General features: G+C 38.8%; 1 protein-coding gene across 1 annotated transcript in view; it reads right to left on the bottom strand.

Moving 5' to 3' along the window:
* Window positions 1-24,538, bottom strand: part of RFX4 (regulatory factor X4) — a 77,270-nt gene that overhangs the window by 48,268 nt on the left and 4,464 nt on the right. Inside the window, exons 2-4 of the mRNA XM_014963424.1 lie at window positions 20,856-20,916; window positions 15,309-15,432; window positions 3,199-3,260 (exon numbers count right to left, since the gene is read on the bottom strand). Of these exons, the coding sequence (XP_014818910.1) occupies window positions 3,199-3,260; window positions 15,309-15,374 (128 nt within the window). The 5' untranslated portion in view covers window positions 15,375-15,432; window positions 20,856-20,916. The remainder of the gene's footprint in view (window positions 1-3,198; window positions 3,261-15,308; window positions 15,433-20,855; window positions 20,917-24,538) is intronic.

The raw sequence follows: 24,538 nt of genomic DNA, 5'->3' as shown, positions 1-24,538 counted from the left end.
AGGAAGGAAATGCTGCAGGGAGCTTGCTCCACAAACTGCTGAGGGAAAGAGGGGGGAAAGGGAAAAGGTCACAGCAGGCAGGACTGGAAAAGTTCTAGGCATACCAAGAGGTTTGTATAACTCAAACAGTGGTCAGTTTCTCATACCAAGCTTCCTCTTAAATCAATTCAAAGGAAAAAATGAATGAAAATAGTAGAATTTCACTGTGCATTATTTAATTTCTGCTATATTTCACTTGGTACTAAGCTACATAAAAGTTTTCCAGGTAGCTTCAAAATCATATAGACAGCAATACCCCAATTAACTCTGAAATTTTTCCGTGTAGCTTCCTCTTTCAGCAATTTTACCACCCCAAATGGCAAAAAATCACTGGTGCAATTTACAAAAATTTTTTCACAAGCACTTTTCTGTATTTCTATCAGAAAAAAAAAAACAAACCAAAAAACAATCAACCAATTTAATTCAATGAACAGGGCTTGAAAGTTTGATCTGTAACATAATAACATGCACACTAAACATTGTTTTTGTGGTAAATAGTGGATTGATTTTTTTTTTCTCTCATGGATCTGGTATCTGCAGCACTCCTTTAAAGAAAGTAGTAAAATTCCCTTCACACCATGTCATTTCCATCAGTTTAACTAACCTCTTGCGTACATAATTGAAGAGTTTCAAGCCACAGTACAGAAAGAAATTGGCTTTTATGTTCAGCTGCCTTCTCATGGCTCACCTGTGGTGGAACTGTTTTTAAGCTCAGCGCGATAGGGAACAGCTGCATGCTTACAGCAATAAACCCAGCTGCAAAAAAGAAAGCCTCGCCACTGATGGCCAAGAGTATAGCACCATTGTAGCTCTGAACTCTGTAATGTTACAAGGCAGCCGTGCTATAAAAAGACTGAAGGCGGAACAGTGTGAAGTCAGATAATCTTAACCACTTCTGTGGCGGAATCTCCTTTGGCAGTAGCAGGGAAGTGGAATGAAAATTATACTGGCAGCAATCGGTCAGCACAGTCGGTGATAAAGGGACTGAAGTGTTAACGCCTAAAGTAATTTCTTTACGTAACACTTAATTGAAATGCCATCAGATGTTTCTGAAAACAAAAACAGGGCTCAGTTACAGCTGTGCTGGGTCTAGCAAGGAGTGTATTTATTGTAAATAAGAACAGTCTGCATTTAGTGAGTGTGTGTGTATGTTTATACTTCTTGGATCAAATGAGAATGACTCCTCTGTATGCTACAATCCTTGGGGTGTTAACCACTGAAGAAGATGCTGGCATCCTCTTTTGGAGTAGAAGAACTCAATTTCATATCTACTAAAGCTGTGAGATTTGAGTGAATGTGATCTCCCCCACAGGGGTTGCAAGGGACTCTGAGGGGCCAAGGATTTTGCAGAGCACAGGCAGCTTGCTTTATAGAAACCCCTTTTTATTTCCTAAATAGTGAGCAGAACCATTGCAAAGGGTGCATGAGAGGAATATGTGACCTAGAAGCCCCTCTGATAGAATCATAGAATGGCTTATGTTGGAAGGGACCTTAAAGATCATCTAGTTCCAACCCCCATGCCATGGGCAGGGACAGGATAAACATGCATGCTAGGGGGAAAATACAAAGTCTCAGTGATTTTTAGTCTCATTGAGAGTAAAGACACATAGATTTTTGAGATGCAAAACACCTTCAGTCAGCAGATCAAGAGCGCATTGCCCCTCTGAGAGACTCCTGGAGCCACAAGAGGAGCACCAGTTTGGAAATACAGCAGTGCTCATTCCTTTCATTAAACAGGAAGACTAAACAAAGTTGTAGCCAAGATCAGAGTGATTTGGTGGCTGAGAGTGAGTAGTCTCATACAAATGCTTCTGTAAAGCACCTTGTGCATACTTTCTCTTAAACTTTCTGAACTTCCAAAGAACTTCTGTTCAGTGCTAAATCCTGATTCTCTGAGTCCAAACCTGTCATATGTTTCTAATATGCTGTTGGACCAGAATTTGCACCAGAGGTTTCTGTTGGATTGGTTATGACTGATGCTATGGTAATTTGCATTTGGGAAGAGATTTCAAATCTTCAAATGGCTGCTTAAATATGGCAGTTGTAGAAAAAGAAAGCGTAGTTATAAAAATTAAGAGAATCTCAAGATGGGGGAAAGAACATCTGGTCCCATCAAAGAGATACTGCTTGGCATGGACCACTTCTTAGAAGAGGACAGTAAAGCTAATTTTAATAGCATTTCTTTTAGCATCTTAATTTCTTTTTTCTTTTAAAGTATGGCTCATTCTAGCTTTAGTACGTAAGTTTAATTCTCATAGCATATTTGTTTCTCAGTATTTAGCAATATTGTGTTTCTAGGCTTTGTTTTGAAAGAGCAGCTTTACCAGCAAAATTTTGCAAAAATACTGTCACAGGTTTTCATTTCCCCCCTCCATAGTTTTCCATTTGTGACCTACTACCCTTAGACTACTCTGTAGGATTCTGTGAGAGCTAATCAATAAAAACAAATACATATATTTTTTTAGGGGATTTGTGTTTGCCATAAAATGATAAAAAACAAATAAAAACATCATTGTATCCTCTTTATAAATTGGTAGAATCACATCTTGTCAACAATCGGAAAAAGTCAAATGCTCCAGGAAGTGCCTTGCTCTTTCTGAATCAATTTCTTATTCTGGAATTAGGATGAACTGTTTTCAAGAAATACCGTGTTTTGAGTTAGGCAATAAACTAATTCATTGATCATTTAAAGATATGTTGGATTGCATTACACAGGAAAAATGGTGGTTAAATCCAGGTCTGCGGACAATTTCAGTGTAGGCTAATGTATGTTCCTACCGAAATTCCAGATAGCATTCTGCCATTTGTCATCTAAACTGAAACATGATGTTAACCAGCTGTTATTTCCCATTTGCTCCATTACTGCTGGGTGTGAATGTCCTTTACACTGTGTAAAGTGAGTTGAGATGAAAAACATCATAGGAACAATATGGGAAACATTTCTGATTAAATCAGTAAAGTCTCCAATAGACACCTTTGCAGGACTATAACAGCTGAATCAATATGACAAAGAAAAGACTAGAATAGAATCTCCATCAAAGTTGGGTTTTAAGTTCCCAACCAGACATGATGTTCCCTGATCTCTTACTGTTCTCTTCATTGAAGCCAGAGACAGATGGGGCCCTGTGTGAGATAAAAATAATACCATACACTGCTTACTTTGATTGGCCTCTGGTTCCAAGTCGTCTTGTGGTTAGCTGTGGAAACTGTTGCCTTATAATCTGCAAATAAATAGAATTGATATTAGAGAAAATTGAAAGCCATGTTTACAAATACTTAATTTAATATAGGTTGTTAAGACAGAAAAGCAGAAAAACTGTACTGCAATGTCAGCAAAATTCATGGCGGGAGAAATTAAAAAAAAAGAGCCTTTGATATTTTCCATTACTGAAAGAGGAGAAATAGATTTTAAAATTCAGTATAATTCCATTAATTACCGCTAATTTAAATAAAGACTTTCTGAAGTCCCTGGAGTAGAATATATTTCCTTAAAATCTAAGATCAGTTTTGCCTCTGAACTGAGAAGGACTGTACTTCAATTGGCCTACTATCTATTTACATCAATTTGCAGGATCAAGAAACTTGGTTTTGCTGCAAACAGAGGAAACTCTCCTTCTGAGAGTTTTGGAGATTGCAGTTCTTTAAAAACCTTCACAACCCTGCCACTAAACACTCCTTTTTCTAAAAGATAATTCCCTGAGAAGATTTTGGTATTTGACAGTGGCACCACTTTTACCAGGCAAGACTCACTGTTGCATTTGTAAAGATAGCTCGTAATCAATTCATCCCCTATGGAAAACAAGCGCATCTCAGAAACAGCAGGGTATCATCAAGAATCTGGACTCTAGTTTGTCAGTAGAGATGAAAAGAACATTGCTACTGTAAAACAAAACTTCTTTAGTGCCAGATGCATTTAAGGAAATGGATTAATGAACGTAGATTGTGCCTTCGGTAATCAGAGTCTCTGTCAACCAGGCTACTCCTAATGAAAAAGCTCTGCTGTAGCTGCTGGGAAAGCAGCACTCAGCACCTCACAGGATTGGAGCTGACTCTCAGTGTGGTCTGCAGTAGGAGGAAAATTCTTCTGGCAGAACACCCATGCAAGAAAGACTGCAGTAAACCTTGAGGATTCACTTGCAAAAGGAATTTCTTTTTTTCTTTTTATTTGTAACTTATTTTAGTCACGTTTTCATTATTTAAATTGCTAAATATTTCCTCTTTCAGGAGGACACGAACTAATATTAAAGGAAAACAGGCATAAAAGATAGAACACAACTGCTCAACCAGAAGAAAACATCAATTAAAATTGATTAAATAATATAGATTTTTTTTTCTTTGTGAGCCATTTTGCCACAGTGATAAATATTTAATCCTGATTGATAATTGAAAGCTCTGGAACGTGTATTTGGATCAAAAGGTGCTATATAAATAAAGACATTACAATGTCACATATTTGACCATTTCTTCAGTAATATTTTATCCAGCAAATGTACAATCAGCTTCCCTTTGTATCATGTAAAAATTGTTCTGTGTTAGTTTCCAGGAGCTTTGTACAACGTGGCCGATGTCAAAAACGCAGCATAGACTCGGAGTCGCTAGGTTGTTCAGCTTTAATTTCTGGAGCAAAACTTCAGCAAACAGTAAAACACTTTTGTGGAGCTGTGAAAGTTCAGCCTAGCTGTTTGATAAATGAGCAGACAGGCAAGCAGCCCTTCTTTCTTTTTTTGTATGGATTCAATGAAGCCTGCCTAAAGAACACCACATGCTGTTCCAGCTACTGATCTAACATTCCGCAACATCTCAGCCTTCCAAATTCCCTTTAATTACACATTAATCCCACCCCTCTCTCTTTCATTTTCTGCAGACAGGGTTGGGGGCTCCACAAGGCTGTGGGAAAAAAGGCAGTGTTGAAGAACTACTTTCTGAGGATGGTTTTTTTGGGCCAGGGGATTTTTTTTAATTTATTTCTTTTTTGGTGGCAGTTATCATTCAGAAAATACCATTCCTCTCCAAAAGTTGATTTTACAGCAGTAGACTCAAAAGTAAATCTTAATGTTAGAGATACTTTTATCCCATATTTTTTTTTTTTTTTGGAACAACATGAACCCATATTACTTTCAAAGTCTTTCTAGTAGTGATGAAGTGTTACAATGCACACTGTAAATGCTACTTTATGAACCATATGCCATGGGAGTTCCTGGGATTTAAATAAATCAGCCAATTTCTACATACCAGGGGAGAGGTGATCAGGAAAAAAGAAAAATGGAGCAGCTGATCAGATGATCCCTTTTTATTTTCTTTGTTTGTTTCTTTTTTAAATCCAGGACATTTTAAACAATGTGGGACACCTTTCAGAATACAGCTGAAAAGTATGCATCATTTACAATATTCTTTACTTATAGTTTAAAAATAAAAAAAGAATAATCTAGCAAACTTTTGGGAAAAAAAAATGTCAGAACTTTTTGATCTAATGGTCCATATATAAAATATGTATAACATGGCATTCTCATACCTGTGTGCTGGTACACATGAGCATGGGTATTTATGTTTGTGTCTGGAATAAAACAAGTCAAGTACTAAATGAATTAGCTGTCCATATAAATGTTTATGTTCAGCTACGTTTATGCAAATCCCTATGTAATGATGTTGCCAAAGGCAGTGAGATTTCCCTGAAAGGAGAGAAATAGGCAGATCAGGAAAGACAAAGTGGATTTCACTGTGTGCTGAAAACAATGGAAAAAGCAGAGGGTCCAAAAGTTTGATTTTTAAATTATACTTTCAGCCTGAAAAGTCCCTCTGTAAAGTACATCATCATTGTGTTTATTATCTTTTAAAGACCTACAGAGAAAATGAGCTTATTTTACAGCTGGGTGGGGAGGGAAGAGGGTTCCTAATTGCCGGACATGAAAACTGAGGTTCGAATCCGAAAACTAAGTTGGATCATTTTTCTTTCATCACTGCAGTGGGGTTGCACAAGCAAATGAATCAAGACCAGACCACGCAGTTTGAGCTGCTTTCTGAATGGAGCCCAGTCCCTGCTTCTCACAGCAGCGCTGGCTTCTCAACAGAAGCTGTGGTAAAAAAGATCTCATGGGTGGTATGCGAGGGAATTTTGCAGTGAACAGGCCTTTTACCATTGTCCTTCAATGGAACTGAAATTTCACCTCATACTTCCCCAAAGTGACCACAAATCCAGCTGCCCTATGAGATCTGCTGAGTAAAAAGGTACAGGTTTTACCTTTTCCAAGTAAAGTTCCACCTAAATTGAGTGGCAGTTTTAACTGTTAGGCATTTTTTTATGCTACTTGGCTTTTTGGTTTTCAGACAGATGCAGACCAAGAGTTTCACATGCAAATAACTTCTGTCCCTACTATTAGCCTCAGAAACCAATGCTCCTTCAATTTCTCAGTTACTAAACTTCAGTTGTGTCCTCCATCTCTTTCCTCTGTGCCCTGTCCAACACCTGATTTGGCTTCTGCCTATAGAAAATCTTGTATGCTTTTCTTGACTAAAAAAATAACAAATTAAAAATAAAGAACTGCTTTATCTTTTTGCAACACCATAGTTCTTTCAGGAATTGCCTGCAGTATAAGAGCCAGATAGAAGTCATTACATCATAAAACAATACAAATATAGTTTACATCTCTTCAGGGGACTAGTATATCCAGGTCAACATTTGTTTAACCCTTTTGCAGTCAATCCTGATAAATGGTTTTTTGGAATACCTTTAGAACATAAGTGGACCTTTTTCTTTCTGACAGGTAGTAAACTTTTCACTCTGAATGTATGGGGCAGCCAAAGTGAATGCAGGAAAGGAAAGTCTTCTCATATCACCCCCTTGTGCAAAGATTACAAAGATTACAACACCAGTAGTACAACATTCAAAATATATTGCACAGATTATGGAGCTAACAGGATTTTTATTCTGTTTTGGCTTTTTAAATCTAGCAGAGGTATCTGAATAAACTTGGTTTTGGTCATTCTTAATGGAATAAAAATTTAAAAAGTTACTTAAATATCTGTGCAAAACAGACACAAGCTTGATGAGCTAGAAAAATGCACTTCCACAGTAAAGGTTTATATTGCAGTCTGCACAACCTATTAACCTTAGACATGGCTAATGTCAGGAGTTGTTCTGTTACCCACAAATGGCTGCAAAGGTGCATTCCCTCATCCTGATTACCACCAGCTGTAATTTCTGCCACTGCATCTCTGCTCACATTTCCAGCACTGTGACATTCCAACACAAGCAGAGCCAGCCCCAGCTTTAAAATGAGGAATGTATTCTCTATTCTGCCTTCATCCATACGCTGTGACCCATCACGCCTCATTGTACTCACTACCAAACTGTGAACTTTATGTTTGCCAATTATTCCATCTAAACTCTTTTATGCTATGAGATGTCAAAACAGGGAGTGGGTCAGAAAACCCAAACCATCTTATACATCTGTCTTCATGCTAACAAATAAGGATGGAAGGAACCAGAGATGTCCTGAAACTTCTGAAGTAATTTTTCTCCTCCCTGCCTATGTCAAAATATTATTTTTTTGTCTGAGGGAAATGACTTTTAGAAGTCTTTTCCCTGGAATAATTTTAACTTACTTTTCAAAAGGCACATTCATTTTATGTTAGGTGCCTCTGATCTAGACTGATGTTATTCTCCATGACTCTTGTTTCTTAATATTTGAAATAATTCTAACCATGCTTCTAGAACTTTCCAGGGTAATGAAATAAAGTCAAAAAGTTGCAACCCAGCATTTGTATTCTGCCAGAATGAGAAACAGATTTCAGGCTCCAGGTTCTGGGAGGTTCTAGAGATATTCTAAATACAGTGGATAAAATTCTATTTCCTATGATAACAGTTCTTCATAACACAGCCTGGCTCCATTTACTTCAACTCAAGTTTCAAATACCATACCTATAAGGCATGCTTTGCTTTCATGAAGTCACATACAGAAGATCTGGGTTTATTTACTAAATTCTATTGTAATGTTTCAGTCTTAAACTTCTTTGCCATGACAGCAGGAAAGAAACCGATGATTCCAAATATAACTATATTCCCACACAGCTATGCTTTCCTTAATCTCACCACTGTGAAACACAAAAAAACACTGATATTCTCAATTTTATATGATAACTGTAGGATTTTTAGGCTCATTCATCTTTGGCCAGGTACAGCTCCAACTGGATCATTCTGGGGTTTCCGCATCTGCTTCAGTGCTTTTGAAAATCCTGCCCTGAGACAATTTGTTATTATTAACACCTGTGCTAACAGGTACCTTTTGGCTTATGAGTGGCTGGGGGCTGGCTTAACAACATATTACAGTGAGGAAAAGGTCAGCAAAGCTTTTTCCAAAGAAACAACCACTGACAGGAAAGAGCACAATCAAATTAGTCCATTACAAAATATCATTCCTGTCCCCAGATCCACCAAACTGTGCAAAGAAAAAGAGAAGAGGCGTGACTGTGTCTATACCTTCTCTACTCCTTGCTCATTTACTTGCATGGCACAGAAGAGAAGACTGCAGTATACAGGTCCAGTATTCTTGACACCAGATCTGTTGTCTGCTTAGATCCACTCACGTTCATCATTTTGCAGAACAGGACATGGTCTAACTGTAGGATAAGATCTTGTTTCTAGCTCCAATACATCTCAACTATAAAGCAAGTCAGAGAAGCCTGCTGGCACTTTATTTAATGCCTGTGTCCAATTATGCCTGCTACAGAGATTAGACACCATGAGGAGCTCCAACTGAACTGGACCCTTTAGTGAAGCTTGTGAGACCTCTCCTCAAATTCATCTATTTACAATAATATCCTCCTTCAGCAGCTCCACTGGCCAGATGGAATTCAGCCTAAGGCATGATCAAACAAATTACTGCATCCCAACAAAGCTGCAAACATCCAATGCTCTGACTCAGATGCTTAGTTTGAGCTTCAGCCACTTTCAGTGCTGACTTGCTGAAGCCAGACAGATCTAAAACCCTGCACAACTCCCCCTGCTCTGTACTGGTGCCAGCACACTTACTGCCATCACCCAGCATATCTGTGGGAAAAGGCTGAGCGCCAGCATCCCTGCACTCTGGCAGACCCTGTGCTGTAAGAACAGCCCCTGGGACATGTTGACAAGGCATGAGGTAAAGCAGCCCGGAGGCCGCCCTGCTTCATGCTGAAGACCTAACCAGACGCCAGATGCTTGAAGCGGCAAAGTCAGTAAAAATCATCTCTTTGCTAAAGGACAAATCTTTGGGAAAAGAAAAGTCACTCCAAAGAAACTGAGGTGTCCTTACTAGTTTTCTTACTCCTCAAGCTCAAGGAGAAAAAGACAATAATCATTAGCCTACAATAATACAAGGGATCTGTGAAGCAGAGAGAAGGGTGCAAAGAGCTTTCCAACTACGCTGTAAGATCCCAGTTCCCCACACCTATTTGCCCACTTGCTTCTGTGGTACTTGTGTTATTGTGGCCTCCTCAGAGGAGCTTGGCCTCAAAGACTCTACATCAGGAAGAAAAGTCATACTGCTGTTAACTGTCCTTTGGTCAGGAGCCTTAGCTGTTAAAAAGGGATGAAGGAAAACCAGGCACTGCTCAGATAGCATTGACAGACAGATATAGTCCTTCAATGTAATAACAGAAACCACATCCTCAGCTTCAGATTGACTTTTCCCCAGTTCTATTTTTCTTTTCTATATTATTAGAAAAAGAAATCTAACAAAAAAACCCATTCCATATGTAGCAATTGTTAATAATAAAGCAAGTGCTGTTTTAGTCTATCAGAAGAGAGCACTAAGTTTGGCTTTGCCACGTCAGTTACTATTGAGGCTACTCAAGAGCAAATTGAGTTTACAGGACAAAAAAAACATACATCTTCAGGAGAAGTATCTCCTTAGGCACAGGAGGCAATTCCAGATGTGTGCATTTCAATAAAGAGACAAAGCAGAATGCAATCACATTGCAGTATCATTATCAAAGAGATTTCAATAAGGCTATTTGTCTGTCTTTTTAAAATGTCAATATATATATAATACGATAGCACGAAACTGTAAATCTTACTTATGCTAATCATGCTTGGAGGAGCAGTCCTGCTGGCAACATTTCTGGGCATACAGTACAGAGTGATAAAAGAGGACTCTGGCTGGTACAGCTTGTACCTCCCTGGAGCAAAACAAACTATTGCGGGGGGAAAGCACTTTTCTACTAGTATAACTGTGCCTCAGTCCATTTTTTGGAAATAGTGGTCAAACATGTAAAAGATTTCTTTCCTAACTAATATTACAAATCTATTGTGGACTTCACCCTTTTTTATTTAGTGAAATAAATTTATTGGCATGTAATCTTCACTTACAGCAAAGTCACACAGGGAGCAATAAAGAGGCTCTACAATTCACATGAGTATGCTTCCATGTTAAACCTCTTTATGCTGCCAGAGTGATGTAAAGGGACCTCGGGCTGGGGGAGAGCCACCCTGCAGTGTCAGCATCCTTCATTTTCCTTTTCAAATATTAATTTACTATTGCTTGTGAAAAGACATGGCAGGAAAGCGCCAGGAGAAAAAAAAAAAAAAAGAAAAACAAAAGAAGAAAGTATTTAACCTCCAGGGGGCATATGGGAGTTGTGGGAAGAACACTTCATGAGGATGCAAAAGAGGTTGCATCAGGAGAAAGTGTTCTGAATGAGAGATATGGCAAAGGCTGGGAGGTGACTTAGTACATTTAAAGCACAGTAAATTTAAAGCAGTAAGCTGAGCATGTGGAGGACAGGAGAAACCGATGCAGAGGAGGAAGATAATCAAGCCTCTTGAGGACGTTAACAAAATAATATTCATGCAGGGTCTCAAAAGAAAAAAGGAATAAAAATGAACATTGGCTAAAGAAATGAAAGAAGCTCAAAGGTCTGCTAGCCCAGCTGAACGACTGGGTGACATGTTACAGCTACGAGAGAACCAAGAAACCTTAAGGAACCCATCCATATGTAATAGCTCAAAGCTCAAAACATTCCTCCTTTTTAAGTAATTTATTTGATTTAGTGAAGGCCCCAATTCAGAATGAGTTAGTGTTTGCAGCTAAACTCAGTGAAAATAACGAGTTAGAGCCTTCAGCCACTATAATTCCTAGCTCAGAGTATTAATTATCACTGGCATTTTATGTTAACACATTGCTCAGGAAAAAACCTACACCTGCTCAGCCCTCTCTGCTGCAGGCAGCAGCAGAACTTCCAGTTGGAAACACCTTAAACTGCTCTCTGAGTCCATAGGGTCCCGGAGCAAAGCCCAAGGCATTTGCAGCACAGGGCTGAGGGGCATAAGGTCACCGTCTTTTTTAAGTGACCTCAGCAACAGGGCTTTCACTCCTTCTGCCTGAAGACTAATTCACAGTCTAAACATGTTCACTGTGAGAAAGCTTTTTCTCGTATGCAACATCTTATTGTTATAACTCAGTGACATGCCTACCCTTCCTCACTTTGCTTCACTGTCTTCTCACTGGCTGCATGGAACAGTTTTACTTATTCTGCTTTACTTTTAGGTGAAATCCTGATAATATATTTTGCTGTCTACAACAAGAGCCGAAGTTTAACACTGGAATCTCTGCTTGCTGATGCTGAGCTCTTACCAGCAAATACAGGGCCCTCCTTGTCACTGTTTAGTTAAAGTATATGGGTGTAAGAGAGCTTGGTCCTGAATTTTGCAGGCAAGAAAAAGTTCTTGTAACTTCAGACTAGGTTGCATAGTTAGTAGCAGATTGGCAAATGCTAATACAGATAAAACTGCCTGTAATTTTCACATATTAACTGGGTGAGTAAAGTACTAAAATCTTGGCTAACATGTTAAAGCTACAGCTCTGTTTGTCTTATTAGAATATACTACATTTACAACCATACTAGAGTCTTCCTTATTTTATATCCACTTTAAGTCATTTAGGAGTATAGGTTGCTTTTTTAAAGGTGTCTATGTATATAGTAATTTTGTTATTTCCTCTTCTTGTTAATTTTGTTGCTATTAGGCTGGTTTCCTCAGGAAACAGTCTGTGAGATACTACTCTGTTAAGTTCTCACTCCCCAGTTTTTGTTTTGCAAAATCCAATATTACCAAATGCCTGAGGTCCAGCCTATGTCCTAGATGTTTAATAGAATGCAGTGGCATTTAATAGTGGGGATAGTGGGGGGAGTGTATTGCTGTTAATGTTGAGGACAAGACAGGGAGGAAAGCTCTACCTTTAGCTGAGCCATATGGGACTGCCTGACTGGACAACCTTGAGTATGAGGCAACCAGTCAACACTTCTATTGCTCTGAACCAGGCACCTCATGTGCTGCTTCTTGCCCAGCTGTTGACCCGGGGAGAGAGAAAAAAAGACAGGCAAACAGAGAGACAGACATGAGGGAAACTAAAAATAACGTAGAAACAAGATGTTTAAGAAAACTGAAAGAGGCAAGACCTTGATGCCTGGGACCTGGAAATAGATGAAAGTGCTGCAGGGAAACATGGAGATATAAGATTTATGTAAGGCTTATGGGTTTTGGGAAAAAAATGTCCATTAGTTCAGCTGTTCAAGAACAACTCCCTTCCATGCTCTGTTGCAGATATATTTGACTTACATCAGACTTAAGAAGTACACATGGGCTGAAGCATTGTCTACAAAACCTTAATCTGGAGAGATCATGTTCAGGCAAGCTTCGCTTGTCTCCAGTGGTCTCTTTAAAAGAGAAATCAACACTGTTCTGTTATTTGAGATGTAACTGACTACGTAACAATACATTAGGATGTTACTTATTACAGATTGTTTTTATGTGCTGAACTCCATATCTCTTTCTAAAAACTACCAGTCTGTTAAAGAAAAAGCCTAAATGTTTAACATTGCCCACAGAGCTAAAGTTCAAAGATGAATCATAAATTCAATGTAGTCTATTGAAAGGCGAACTGTCTACAATTTCACAGAACAACTGACTCCTTTCTCTGGAGGAGATGACAGCTGCAAGGCTCTTGAGGATTTCCAATGAGGACAAACATGTCTGGAGTCTCTGTTTCAGCAGCTAAGTGCGGAAACCCTCAAATAGCACCTATTTTCATTGCACTGCCTCCAAGGCATTTATGCAACACCCATTGCCAATACAGTATTTAAGTCACACGATAACTCTGCTGGCTAAAACTTCATGCATGTACCTGCTCCTGAGGAGAAGCTGACTGCAAACTATTGATCAAATGAAGCGAGTGTCTGCCTTGCAGACCTTCATGACTGTGCAGTATATCTTCTTAGCAATAAGAGGCTGGAAAGAATCACTGAGGTCTGCTCCATGTTCTGCAGATGCAGAAGCCCGATTCACTTCAATATTTGTGTCAGTGTTGTCTGAGGTTTCTGGAGACACATGTTCAGAAGCCTCAGTTCCCAGATCCAAAAGTAACAGCCATACAAAGTACTAGTTTAAGATGTTCAGTACTAGGATGATTCTGTATGGCTTCCTCTCCACAAAAAGGGAAAACAAGTTTCATGCATCACTGCTTCAGAACTTTATTGCAACCAAGTGGAAAACTCTTGGAACACAACACATGAAAAACACATTGGAACACCATCAATTTTGGATGGAAGAAACTGTGCCTGTCCTGCTTGGTCAAGGTACTCCTACTGAAGAACAGGGGCAGGGGAGAAGGAGGATGGAGTAATATACACTGTAACAAGACTGCCACATACCGAAAATTGGTGAAGTCCCTGGTAAATTTATGTTCTGGTGAAATAATTTCAGAATATTTACACCTTACAATTTAAAGACGTTTTTAGCAGCAGTAAAAGCAGCATCATTTAAATTTGGAACATTGGTATGGTGAAGTCCCTGGTAAATTTATGTTCTGGTGAAATAATTTCAGAATATTTACACCTTACAATTTAAAGACGTTTTTAGCAGCAGTAAAAGCAGCATCATTTAAATTTTACCAATGTTCCAAATGTGTTAACCTGCATGAAATCTGTTTCTTGTTCTCACTTTTCCTAAATTATGTGTTGCCACTATACTTACCACTCAGTAGCAATAATATGTACAACAAACAACTTCATTCACACTTATACAGTATATTTAAACAGAAATCTAACACAGAATCAACTGAGTTATGCAGGTTTTTAAGACATAGCAATATTACAACATGGTATATTTTGCTTGCCTTGCTAATTTGCCTACGTAAAGATGCTCTATAGCAAATGACACCTCATTAAATACATTATTCTCCTTCACCTACTCTTTACACAGGCACTTACCCTAGGAACAATTTTCCTTCTTTGAATACCCAGCACTTCTATAGAACAAATGTTGCAAACACTAGAAAAGAATAGCCAGCAGGACAATTGGCTTCAGATTCATGCTTGCAAGCATTTCAAAAACAGTGGCAAACTCTACACTTTGGTTTTTTTTTTACACAATCTACAAGTTTTAAAGGTCTGTGACACATTCTATAGCAAAATTTCTGTTTAAAATAAAAAATAAAAATATCATCCTAATTTTCATTGAGAGAAAAATATCACCTGACAAGCAAGTTCCAAATAAAAATGTTATGTAACATCCCAGCCAGCCATTAATGTCTGCCAGTGATGTATAGCATAAGAGCTTTACTGCTCACATGTGGACAATGCACAGCTGCATCTGTGCTAAGAGTGCGTCTCCACTGTGAGTCCAGAGATAACCGCAGTGGCTCTTACTGGAGCTGGACTGGAAAGAAGCAGCACAAGCAATCACAGTGCAAAGATAACTCAGCAGCCTGTATCTGCAGTGCCACTAGATGCTTTCTGGACTTTCACACCTGGAAGCATTGTACTCCACTATGTGGATTTGCTGGTGTGGGCTGATACTACTAATTCATCAATCTCTCTACCACGCTTACGAGAATGGCATAGACAGGGCTCAGAATTAAATGATTGATATTTTGCCCTTCTATTTTAAAAAATACATGTATTTGTTAAAGCAGTGCAGGTCACAATGCAGATGTGGTTACATTGACTGTATTCAACTTCCAAGCTGCCAATATTGTATACCATGTCATGGTCAGCTAGTCTGAGGCTGGAAGTCATTAAAAAAAATAATGTATTATGGAGCTGAGAAATGATTAGAAATTATTCCAGCCTTCAAAATAGTTAAAAATTTAACCTTCATCCAATAACTTGAATACGTAAGAGATTCCCTTCATATACCTCTATCTCTAATGGTAAACAATGACTTAATTCTTTTCAATAATCCAAACTCACCTGAACCAGGTGAGAGCTCGAGGCATCATACTGCTGTTTACACTCACCTTCCCAAAGCTGGCAGCATTAACAGGTTGCGTGTCATTTTTCTCACAGAAGTCCAAGTAATGCATGTAGAGAGCGCTTCGAGGAATGCAAACACCTTCTGCGATCTCATAGTTCTCCTCCAGCCTTAAAAAGCAAATATCAAACAGAGAGAACTGCAAGTATGTTGGATGTCCTGTATGGTAAACAGTATGCAAAGCTGTATCTTTAAGACCAAACATTTTGGCTTCTTTTTTTCCTCTCAAATTTTCTCTGCTTTGTTCCTAAATGGTCCTTCCACTTCCATAATGCTTACTTGCTTCATTTGGTTCATGTTTGCTATCAAAAACATAGGCTGTGAGTTCTCAGGCAAGTAGAGATTAGCATGAAGGAATATTGAGTTTCGGCCATGCTCCAGAAGTGCTATTTTTAGGAAAAAATATACTAGTAATCTGTTACACTCCAAAAGCATCCTCCACAATTACACTCCAAAACCAAATATATTTATACGACTGCAAAACAACAAACATTCTCTGGGGGAAGATGTGTCTCATTCTTTACAGGGCTCTTCAATCCTGTCCAACACCAAAATTCCATACCTTGAAGAAGCAGGTGTGCAAGTTATTTGCAAATACTTGAGAGCGTGCACAAAATCATACCTGTATAATATTTTCTTGCTATTGCTTATTGAAAAAGTCAAAAAAAGAGTCCATGATCTGAATACAATCCTGAACAAAATAGTGAAATAACATCCTCTCTTGCCTTGTAGAAACTATTGTTATTCACTTGCACATGTAAACACGCAACTATAAAATTTTGAATTATGCATCAAATATATGAATAGGCATATGCTTTGTCTTTAAAGTCTGAAACTGGGCACATTATGAACCTCTAGATTAGAAGAAACATTCCTTGAAATGACATTTTTATGAGGTTAAAGAGGTATTTACATACACACTTAACTTTATAAGCAGAATTAATCTTGTCATCCGTAGTATCACTCATATGCATATAGTTACATGTGTGCTTGTCTGCCTTGCTGCCCAGGAGAAGAAAGTAGGTGCAACTTCCTCTTAAACATATTAGAAAATGAATATATGTTCTCAAAGACTCCAACTTCTGCAGTAAATAACTCTGTCATTTGATAGCTGTAGAACACCTTCCAAATATCTAGTTTCTCTCCATCACTGCCTTTTTCAGGACCTACCTACCTTCCATTTCAGTTATCGTGATCATTTGTGACTGCAAACTATTTTAATAAGATATCCGGCCAGATGAATGGAATCAGTTTGTATGGGCAACATCTATTCTTCCTTGGTTTCTACAGAAATATCATCACGGCATCTTTCCTCAAATTCATAGCGCTTTAACAAAACCTCCTTTCAAAACCTGGAGAGTTCGTTTGTATACTATAGCTGCTAATTGGAATGTCAGCTTCCGTGACCAAGACAGGACAGAAAGAAAAGCAGTTAATTATTTCTCTTCATATCTGATGAATTTTTCTCTTTTTCTCCTCTCTTTCACAGAGAGTCATTAGTCTGACACTGAACAATGCTCCATTATACCTGAACTTTTTTTTTAATGATCAAAAAACCCATCTTGCTCCACTTCTTTTATTTTCCTGTCTTTTATTTAACAACTTTATCATATTTTGAATTCAGCTTCATTCTACAGTATTATAGAAAGATAATGAACTCAATCTTCTACCTAACAAATCATTATCAGAAATAATATATATATAACATTTTAAATGTCCTAATAAAGCCATGTGAAATCCAGTAGTTCACAATGAGACCTTTTGTACCACTACAGTATAGCAATAAACCCCCTAATCCTTCCACAGGAATGACAATTTTATCCGTCCCTATTACTGCTTCCCTCTTTATACTTATATACTTCTAGATTAAATGAGATTATAGTCTATAGCAGAGTCAGGTCTGCAGTTTGTTACTGACTTGCTTTTAGATACAAAAGCAACAGACCAACTGTTGATGTTACTATTGCTAATCACATCAAGGATTCTAGAACAGATTAATTTTGATGCATTATGACAATTTCTGTGAAACTACTAATCTGGGGAGAATCCATTACCTAGCAGTGCTTTACCTTCCTCTTTTTTACTTCTTTTTATGTATGTTGCAAAAAATAGAACACTTTTGTTGACTTTAGCTTCATAATACTGTTATTATTCGGAGCACCTACACTGTAAGCCACCAAACTGCATGGAATTAGGCTGTCCGTGCTTTGAATAATTCTTTGTTTGGAGAAGTAGACACACACGCACACACATAGAGCAAACTGAGGTAAAAATAAAGTTTCACACTTACAATTTGGTCAACCAGTTCACCATTGAAATAAACATGAATGTTTTAGAGCCAAGTGTTTAGCAAACTATAGCTTTACAACAGTAATGAACACAGGAACATGGGATAAGCACAGGATACTGGGCATTGCTATTTTTGTGCCTTAATGGTTAAATTCAAGCTGGTGCAGTCTCCCCAATTATGATGTATTTGGCCGTAATGATACATTTACTAGGCCTTTCACTTTGTTTTGTGTCATCAACGAAACAAAACAAAAACATCATTCCTGTTTCCAGGGAACAGATATTTAGCCAGGCTGACAGTCATCCAGACATGCTTCTGGCATCTTCAGCTACTTCTTCCTCCTCGTCATTTGTAGCGCTCAATGTACTTTGCCTTTGGAGAGGCATAAGTATTAAGGATAGATCCCCATGGAATTGAGGTTGTTCGCTCTTTTCAGCAAGATGCCAGAAAATAACTAATAAAGGTGATGGCAATATGAACCATGTGACAAAATTTACTTGCTTATGTCTTGCTTCACTTTCCCTACTACTTTCCTCCTTTTTCCTTGCTACTGATGCTTCCTCTGCTTCTGTTCTCCAACACACTCTTGCCTTCATTAGCTGTAAATGACAACATCATCTAACAGTAAAGACATGACCAGGTTTAATGTGGCAGACAGCAGACACTGCAGACAATCCTGGTGCTTCCATTAGCAAACTTGCTTTGTTTTGGCAATTTCATCCTCAAATATGGTCAATAATTTACCCCACCACTTGAATCTGGCCCAGAGGTTCCAGGAGGAGGGTAGGACACATGCTTACCCAGGGCATATTCAGGTAAATTCAGTCTTTTGTCTTTCTTCACTGTGCAAAAACTTGGTCTGAGGCCTAAGCACTGTCAAACACAAAGCTAATCCACAGGAAGTGCCTGAACACCATTTGTACAGTACTGACCACAATCGCTTACCAGTCCATGGGTTGCTAGTACAAATAACCTGATGTTAATGTGTCTGTTTTTCCAGAACAGCGGAAGCTTGACAGAAGCTCACTTAGAAAGCAAGCTTAGTACTTTAGCACTTTAATCACAACTTTTGAGCTTGTAATTTTGTTTAGCGTAGCAAACCCAGTAGCACAGTTTCTCCAGGCAATACCAATGCAAAGTCGCAGTACACAGGCTGAAACACATATGGCAAGCACTTGAAAACTGTTCTAAGGTATGGCTACTAAGCTGGGAAACTTTTACCTACAGGTCTATTAATAAATGAGCAAATAGTCTAATTCAGTTTGACATCAGCTAAAGAAATTAAAATTGAAAACGTCTTTGCTTTCTTTTCCCTCCTGCATTTTTGGCTGGAAAACTGGATGGAGGAAATTGCAGATGCTCCAAAAGACTCAAAGGGGAGAATATCTGACCTACATAAATGTGTAAGAAACATAACACAACTGACAGGTAGTAAGCCAGTGCACTAGCAAGGGGGAAGGGAAGATGATGTAAGCAGCCTTTTCAGAATCAAAATTCTAGGATTCTATAGCAAACACTGCTGAATGAGCATTAGCGTGCACACTGCATTCCAGCAGGGCTCAATATCCCAGGAGTTTAGGGATTTACTAACCTTTATGACCGAGGAAGCTTGAAAGTATTTGGCAAAAGATTGTTTACAGTATTTGAATGTTTTCTGTTGGGAACAGTATCGTAGGCATGTTCTAATTAACTCTGACTTCTTGGCTACTATGTTATTTGCTCCTGTGGAAAAGACTCTTAGCTGACTCTACTGCAAAATAAACATTGTTCTGAATTTAGGACTGGTAAGCCCTGCCTGCTATTTTATTTTAGCTAGATCGTCCTTTCTTATCCTATTTGAATTGTGTTGAAGCTTTTTGGATGAATAATAGAAAATAAAAAAACCACATCTATGACATTTCACTATTATTTTAACAATAGTCTCCCTGACTTTAGTCACTCCTTTATTCTCTTCAACTTCTGAAAAAGAGTGCTTTGGTGAAATAAAGAGGTACAAGGAAGCAATAGTTCAGAAGGAAATGCCTTGCACATCTCAGTATTTGCACTGGAAGTGTCTGCAAGTTTCTTGAAGGCTGAATACTTGCAGTAACCTATTCTAAATCAACCCACAGATTTTGAGGTAGGTTTTTTTTTAAAGCTTAGATTTAACTGATCAACATTAACAAGCAAATATAGATGAATTAATCTATAAACCTCTTCATGCATATTTCAAAAAATCACAGAATTTGACAGGCAGAGCAAGAGAGTCAAATTCACGGAATAAATTATTTTTTGCTGTTTGTTTAGTTAGATCTCCCAAGAGACTGACAGAAGCAGAAAAATAATTTTGCCAAGACTCCATATTTTTTGCTGTTAATCTATCTTTTAATCCAGAAAACTATGAGAAATACTTACAGGTGAAATAAAGACCTTTCTTTAAAAGACCTAAACCAAGCCAAGGACTACAGGTTTTCAGATACGCATGCTCTGAGGCTTCTCTGTAACAGAACCCTGTTCTGCCAGATGCAAGGAACCTTCTCAAAGGTGCCTGATCACTTACAATACTAAGGAAATTAAGCCAGAATTAAAAACCTAAATTAAGGGAAAAGTCAGCAAAAGACTAAGAGATAGCCTATAAAAGAGGTGTCAGCAGTATATGTAACATTGCAGAACTTGTAGCCAAAAATACTGCTGTAAATCACAGTGAACAGCACTCGTTCATTTTTCATAGCACAGTAGACTGACTCACAAACTTCCTTCTAACCATCCTCTCTTTCTCTCTTCCTAATTACCCTTCCTTTTTTCCCCTCACTAAATTTGCAAGGGGATTTTGGCAAATGAATCAAACCTCAAACTCTCTCTCATCTTTTATTGTCTTCTATGCTAAATTACAGAGATCTCATTTCAGTAAAACAGTCATTAAGGGTGGGCTTCAACACACACTGAAACTAATGTGACTCTTGAAAAAAAAACCTCAGTACTAGTTTTCTTTTTGTAATAAATATAATAATGATGACAAACCACAATTCACCAGCTGGCAAAGTGGCAAACAAACATGCCAAGTAGATCTCTTAAACTGTATCAGAGGTTTCCTGTGTTCAAACAAATCCTGTAAGAGTAAGAGATTTGATGAGAAATGCTGTACAGGATGCTAATGAGCGGATTAAAAACATACACAGTTAAAGTATCTTTAGAACTGTATAAGATGTCCAAGACCTGTATTCACTTCAGCTGGAAAAAGGATTTTTAAAAAAGGCATCTTACCATTGCAGTGTAGCTGGAGTTGAGTGTGGTTTTGATGCTCTATTATTTTCTTTTTCCTCATCTGTTAAGAAACAAAAAAATACTATGTAATTTCAGTAGGAATTGCTCAGGCATTTGTAAACTGCTAAGGAATTATCTGATCAAAAGTGTTCTCAAATGTCAAAGCTTTCCCAAAATATTTGCTAATTTGTGAAAATGTAAACAATTATGTTCCCTAAGCTAGCATCTGTTGGTATTGCTTTAAGACAAAGCTTGGAAACACCAGTGACATCATTGACAAAGATTAATTCTTAACTAGAAAAACTGAAATCAAAAACATTCTATAATACACTTTATTCCTTTTCAGATAATTTTTCTGATAGTAATCTTCATTAACTGTTTCCAAGGTAACTCTCTGATGTGCTGTATTTTCAAAAATTTGAATAAAAGGTGGCTAAATAAAGAGAGAAAGAAAACAAAACTGTTTTAAAATACTGGATTTTTCCCAGTTCACATTAGTTCTTTGAAAAAAAATTAGAAGTATGTCAAAATAATTCCTATTTAATTTTGATTTGTGAAGCACATAAAACATTCCTAAGCTGAGAGTGAAGCACAATCAACATCTCCAGAAGGGTATTCTTTGGGAAATACAAAAATATTAAACTGTGTTTGATACAACAAACAACTTTGTCCCTGATTAAGTGTAGGCAGCTTTGGTACCTCAACGAGGTAAACCACTGCACCTGTATACCACACTGCAAGTTTCATTTCCATGTAGATAACTTTTTAGAAGTTATTTAAGTGAGGCTTTAGGCTGCTGAACTTTAAGGGAGGTGGGCTATGTCCTCTGAACATCAGACCCCATTGGGAGGTTTTTGTGTAGTCCCAAGAACGAGTGCACGCAAATAAAACCCCACTTTGGAAAACAGTCTTCAGCCTTCGCGCCACAAATATTCCTTCCATTACATACAGGGTGAGCTGTGTTAACTGAACATCCTTTAGCCTGTGAGGCTGGTTCCCTGAATGTCAGGAAAATCCAGATTTACAGTTCCCCGCAGACACTGTGGGCAGCCCCTCTTCTGCATCTGCATGACAATGGGCCTCTAATTATTGGACCCCACACTCCTTCCCTGCCTTTCAGGGGCCTGCTTTTATTCAATGCATAGGACCAACATACACATTTCAAATCGCTTTTAAATTGTGTTTTTCATTTGTTTTTCCTAAACAAACGGTCGGCACGCAACAAGCCTTCGGCACGCAGGGCTTGAATGCCGAGCAGCCGTGGCTGCTGCCTCCACAACAGCCCCCGGCCTCCTCAGCAGTGGGACAAAACCTTCCCCATAGTGGGAGGCAGAGCCGTGCAGCACAGATTTAAACCACTGGATGGATGAAATAGTCAGGGCCATCCCCACTCAACACCAACCATTTTGCTCTTCTTGTCCTCAACTGACAGCACAGACACTATAAGAGCACGCCTGACTCCAACCTTCCCTGGGGAGGAGGGGGTGGCCACGTCTGCCCTGCTTGGAGGTGGGAAGAGCCTTCTGGCTTGGAATTCATGGTTTTCCAGGCGACAGGGGACAAGGGAGCCCAGCTTGGAGGTGGGAGAGCACCTGCCGGGAGGGCAAGCAAGCCCCTGCAGGGAAGGCTTTGAGGGTGCCCTGGAGGGGCAAAAAACAACCAGCCTGACCAGAGCTCAGTCCAGTCCTGCCTCCTGCTATGGCCTCCCCATTTTCCCAACCAGGGAAAAAAGTAGGCAGCAGGGCTGGGAGGGAATTATGGCAGATCCCTGAGCTGGGGCACAGCTGCAGGAGTGAAGGAGGCTGCTGCAGCTTCCTTCACCCACGAACAGGCTGGCCGGGCCTGCCAAGGCCCCATGGGTGCCCCAGTAGCCAGTGGCCTCCCAAGTGTTCATGAGGTAAAAGTGAAAGAGGCAAGTTATAAATGGTATGTCTCAACTAAGCATTGCAGAGGATAAAGAGGTGGCTGGGGTGGTGGAGGGGAGGTAAGGTCTTGAATTTTTCCCTGCTTTAGTAATGAAAATTACAGCTGGCAGTCATGGGGGTGCACAGTCCTCGCCAACAGGGACCCATAACACAGGGCACTGCAGCACCTTTCTACCAACAGGAGGGATTCAGCCTTTGCCATGGCAGGGAGGGAGGCACCACAGCAAGGTAGAACCACCAAAGCAGCCATCTTTAGGTATGTATTAGCAGCATGTGGGGGCCCAGTCGTCCTCCTGTGCCCCACCATCTTCTTGTTCAAATTACTTCCCGGACAGAAGTAATCCGTTTTCTTAATCAGTATTTTCTATGTCAGTGTCAAAGCCTATATCATCCACTGCACAATTCTATATCATTCACTACACAATTCTTTCTACTTCGCTGGAAATTGCTAGGGGGATGCAAATTGAAAAGCCACTGATCTAAATAACCACTCATCTAACTAAGGTGCAGAAATCTTAAACAACCTCTACCTGTGAAACCAAGAGGTACTACTCCCTCCTCCCCAGAATAAACCTTTTGATTATCTTTCTTGATTTAAGGGGGTTAGTATTCAAAAATCTGTTATTAGATGGCTTTCACTTGCACTAAGTTGCATTTTCCCTGGATATATGGCACTATCCGGCTAAATCATACAATCTTAGAGTCTCTATGTCCCTTCCATCCCTTCCCCAGCTGTTTTTCCACTCGTGAGCAGGTGCTTTACCTAACCTGTCCTCAGACACACTACAAGCCAGCCGTAATCATGTAAAGATTTGTTCTAATAACAGAAACTAACAATAAGATCATAAGCTGCAATTTAAATCCCCTTCCTCAAGTACATCTGCTTCCTGGGGATCCTTCTTCAAGACTCTTCAGCATCCTCCATTAACTATCTCTTAAAACCAAGAAGAAGAATGATGGATCTTGAACTTATTTTTAAAAAATTAAAATCTTTAAGCACAATTTTCCATCAAAATATTACCCATTGAACAACTGGATTTTCAACAAAACTAAGATTTTCACAGAGTTAGTGCTTGCCTCCTCCAACATCAAGTCTCTGTACAAGAAAACAAAGTTTTTTGTGTGTATTTTCTGCTAATGGATCAGCTATCAGCTGAAAATATTTCTCATTTTCACCAGGTGTTTGCTAAAATATTTGTTTTCCAGCAACTTTGACTTATTTATTAAATAGATGGAAAGAACTGCACATGGTATAGGAATGGAAGGGACCTAGAAATACAGACTTTCAATATTACATATACAAGATCTGTATTCTACCTTGTGTTGTTTAACAATATAATCTTGTCAGATATTTGACCAGCAAAAAATAATAAACATCCTTATTCTTTGTTTCAGTTGGTAGCAGGGCACTTAATGGCTTCCCTATTGATCGGGGAATGTTTTCTGTAACTCTTGACTCGGGTCTGATCCCAGATTTGTTTGTATAGCATGAAAGAGGTAAGAAATACTGTTTTCCTTTACTTTTTGGCCTGTCATTTTATGTCCCTATCAGAACAACACTGTAGATTAATATGAACCCATACCATTTAAGATTCAATACTTTTAAAATGTTATCTACTTTGTGAAAAAAGGGAAATAAAGGTATCAAAAAGAAGTCTTGCTTCAAGGCACTACCAAAGAACAACGCTGGCAGTTCTGTGACAAATGCAAAAGGACTTGAAGTCATAAGGAAAAGCCCTGCTCCTAGTGCACAGCTGG

The sequence above is a fragment of the Calidris pugnax genome, unplaced genomic scaffold, assembly GCF_001431845.1.
Source record: "Calidris pugnax isolate Ruff unplaced genomic scaffold, ASM143184v1 scaffold44, whole genome shotgun sequence".
Lineage (NCBI taxonomy): Eukaryota > Metazoa > Chordata > Aves > Charadriiformes > Scolopacidae > Calidris > Calidris pugnax.
The sequence above is the reverse complement of the archived record's forward strand: the minus strand, read 5'-3'. Positions and strand labels throughout refer to the sequence as shown.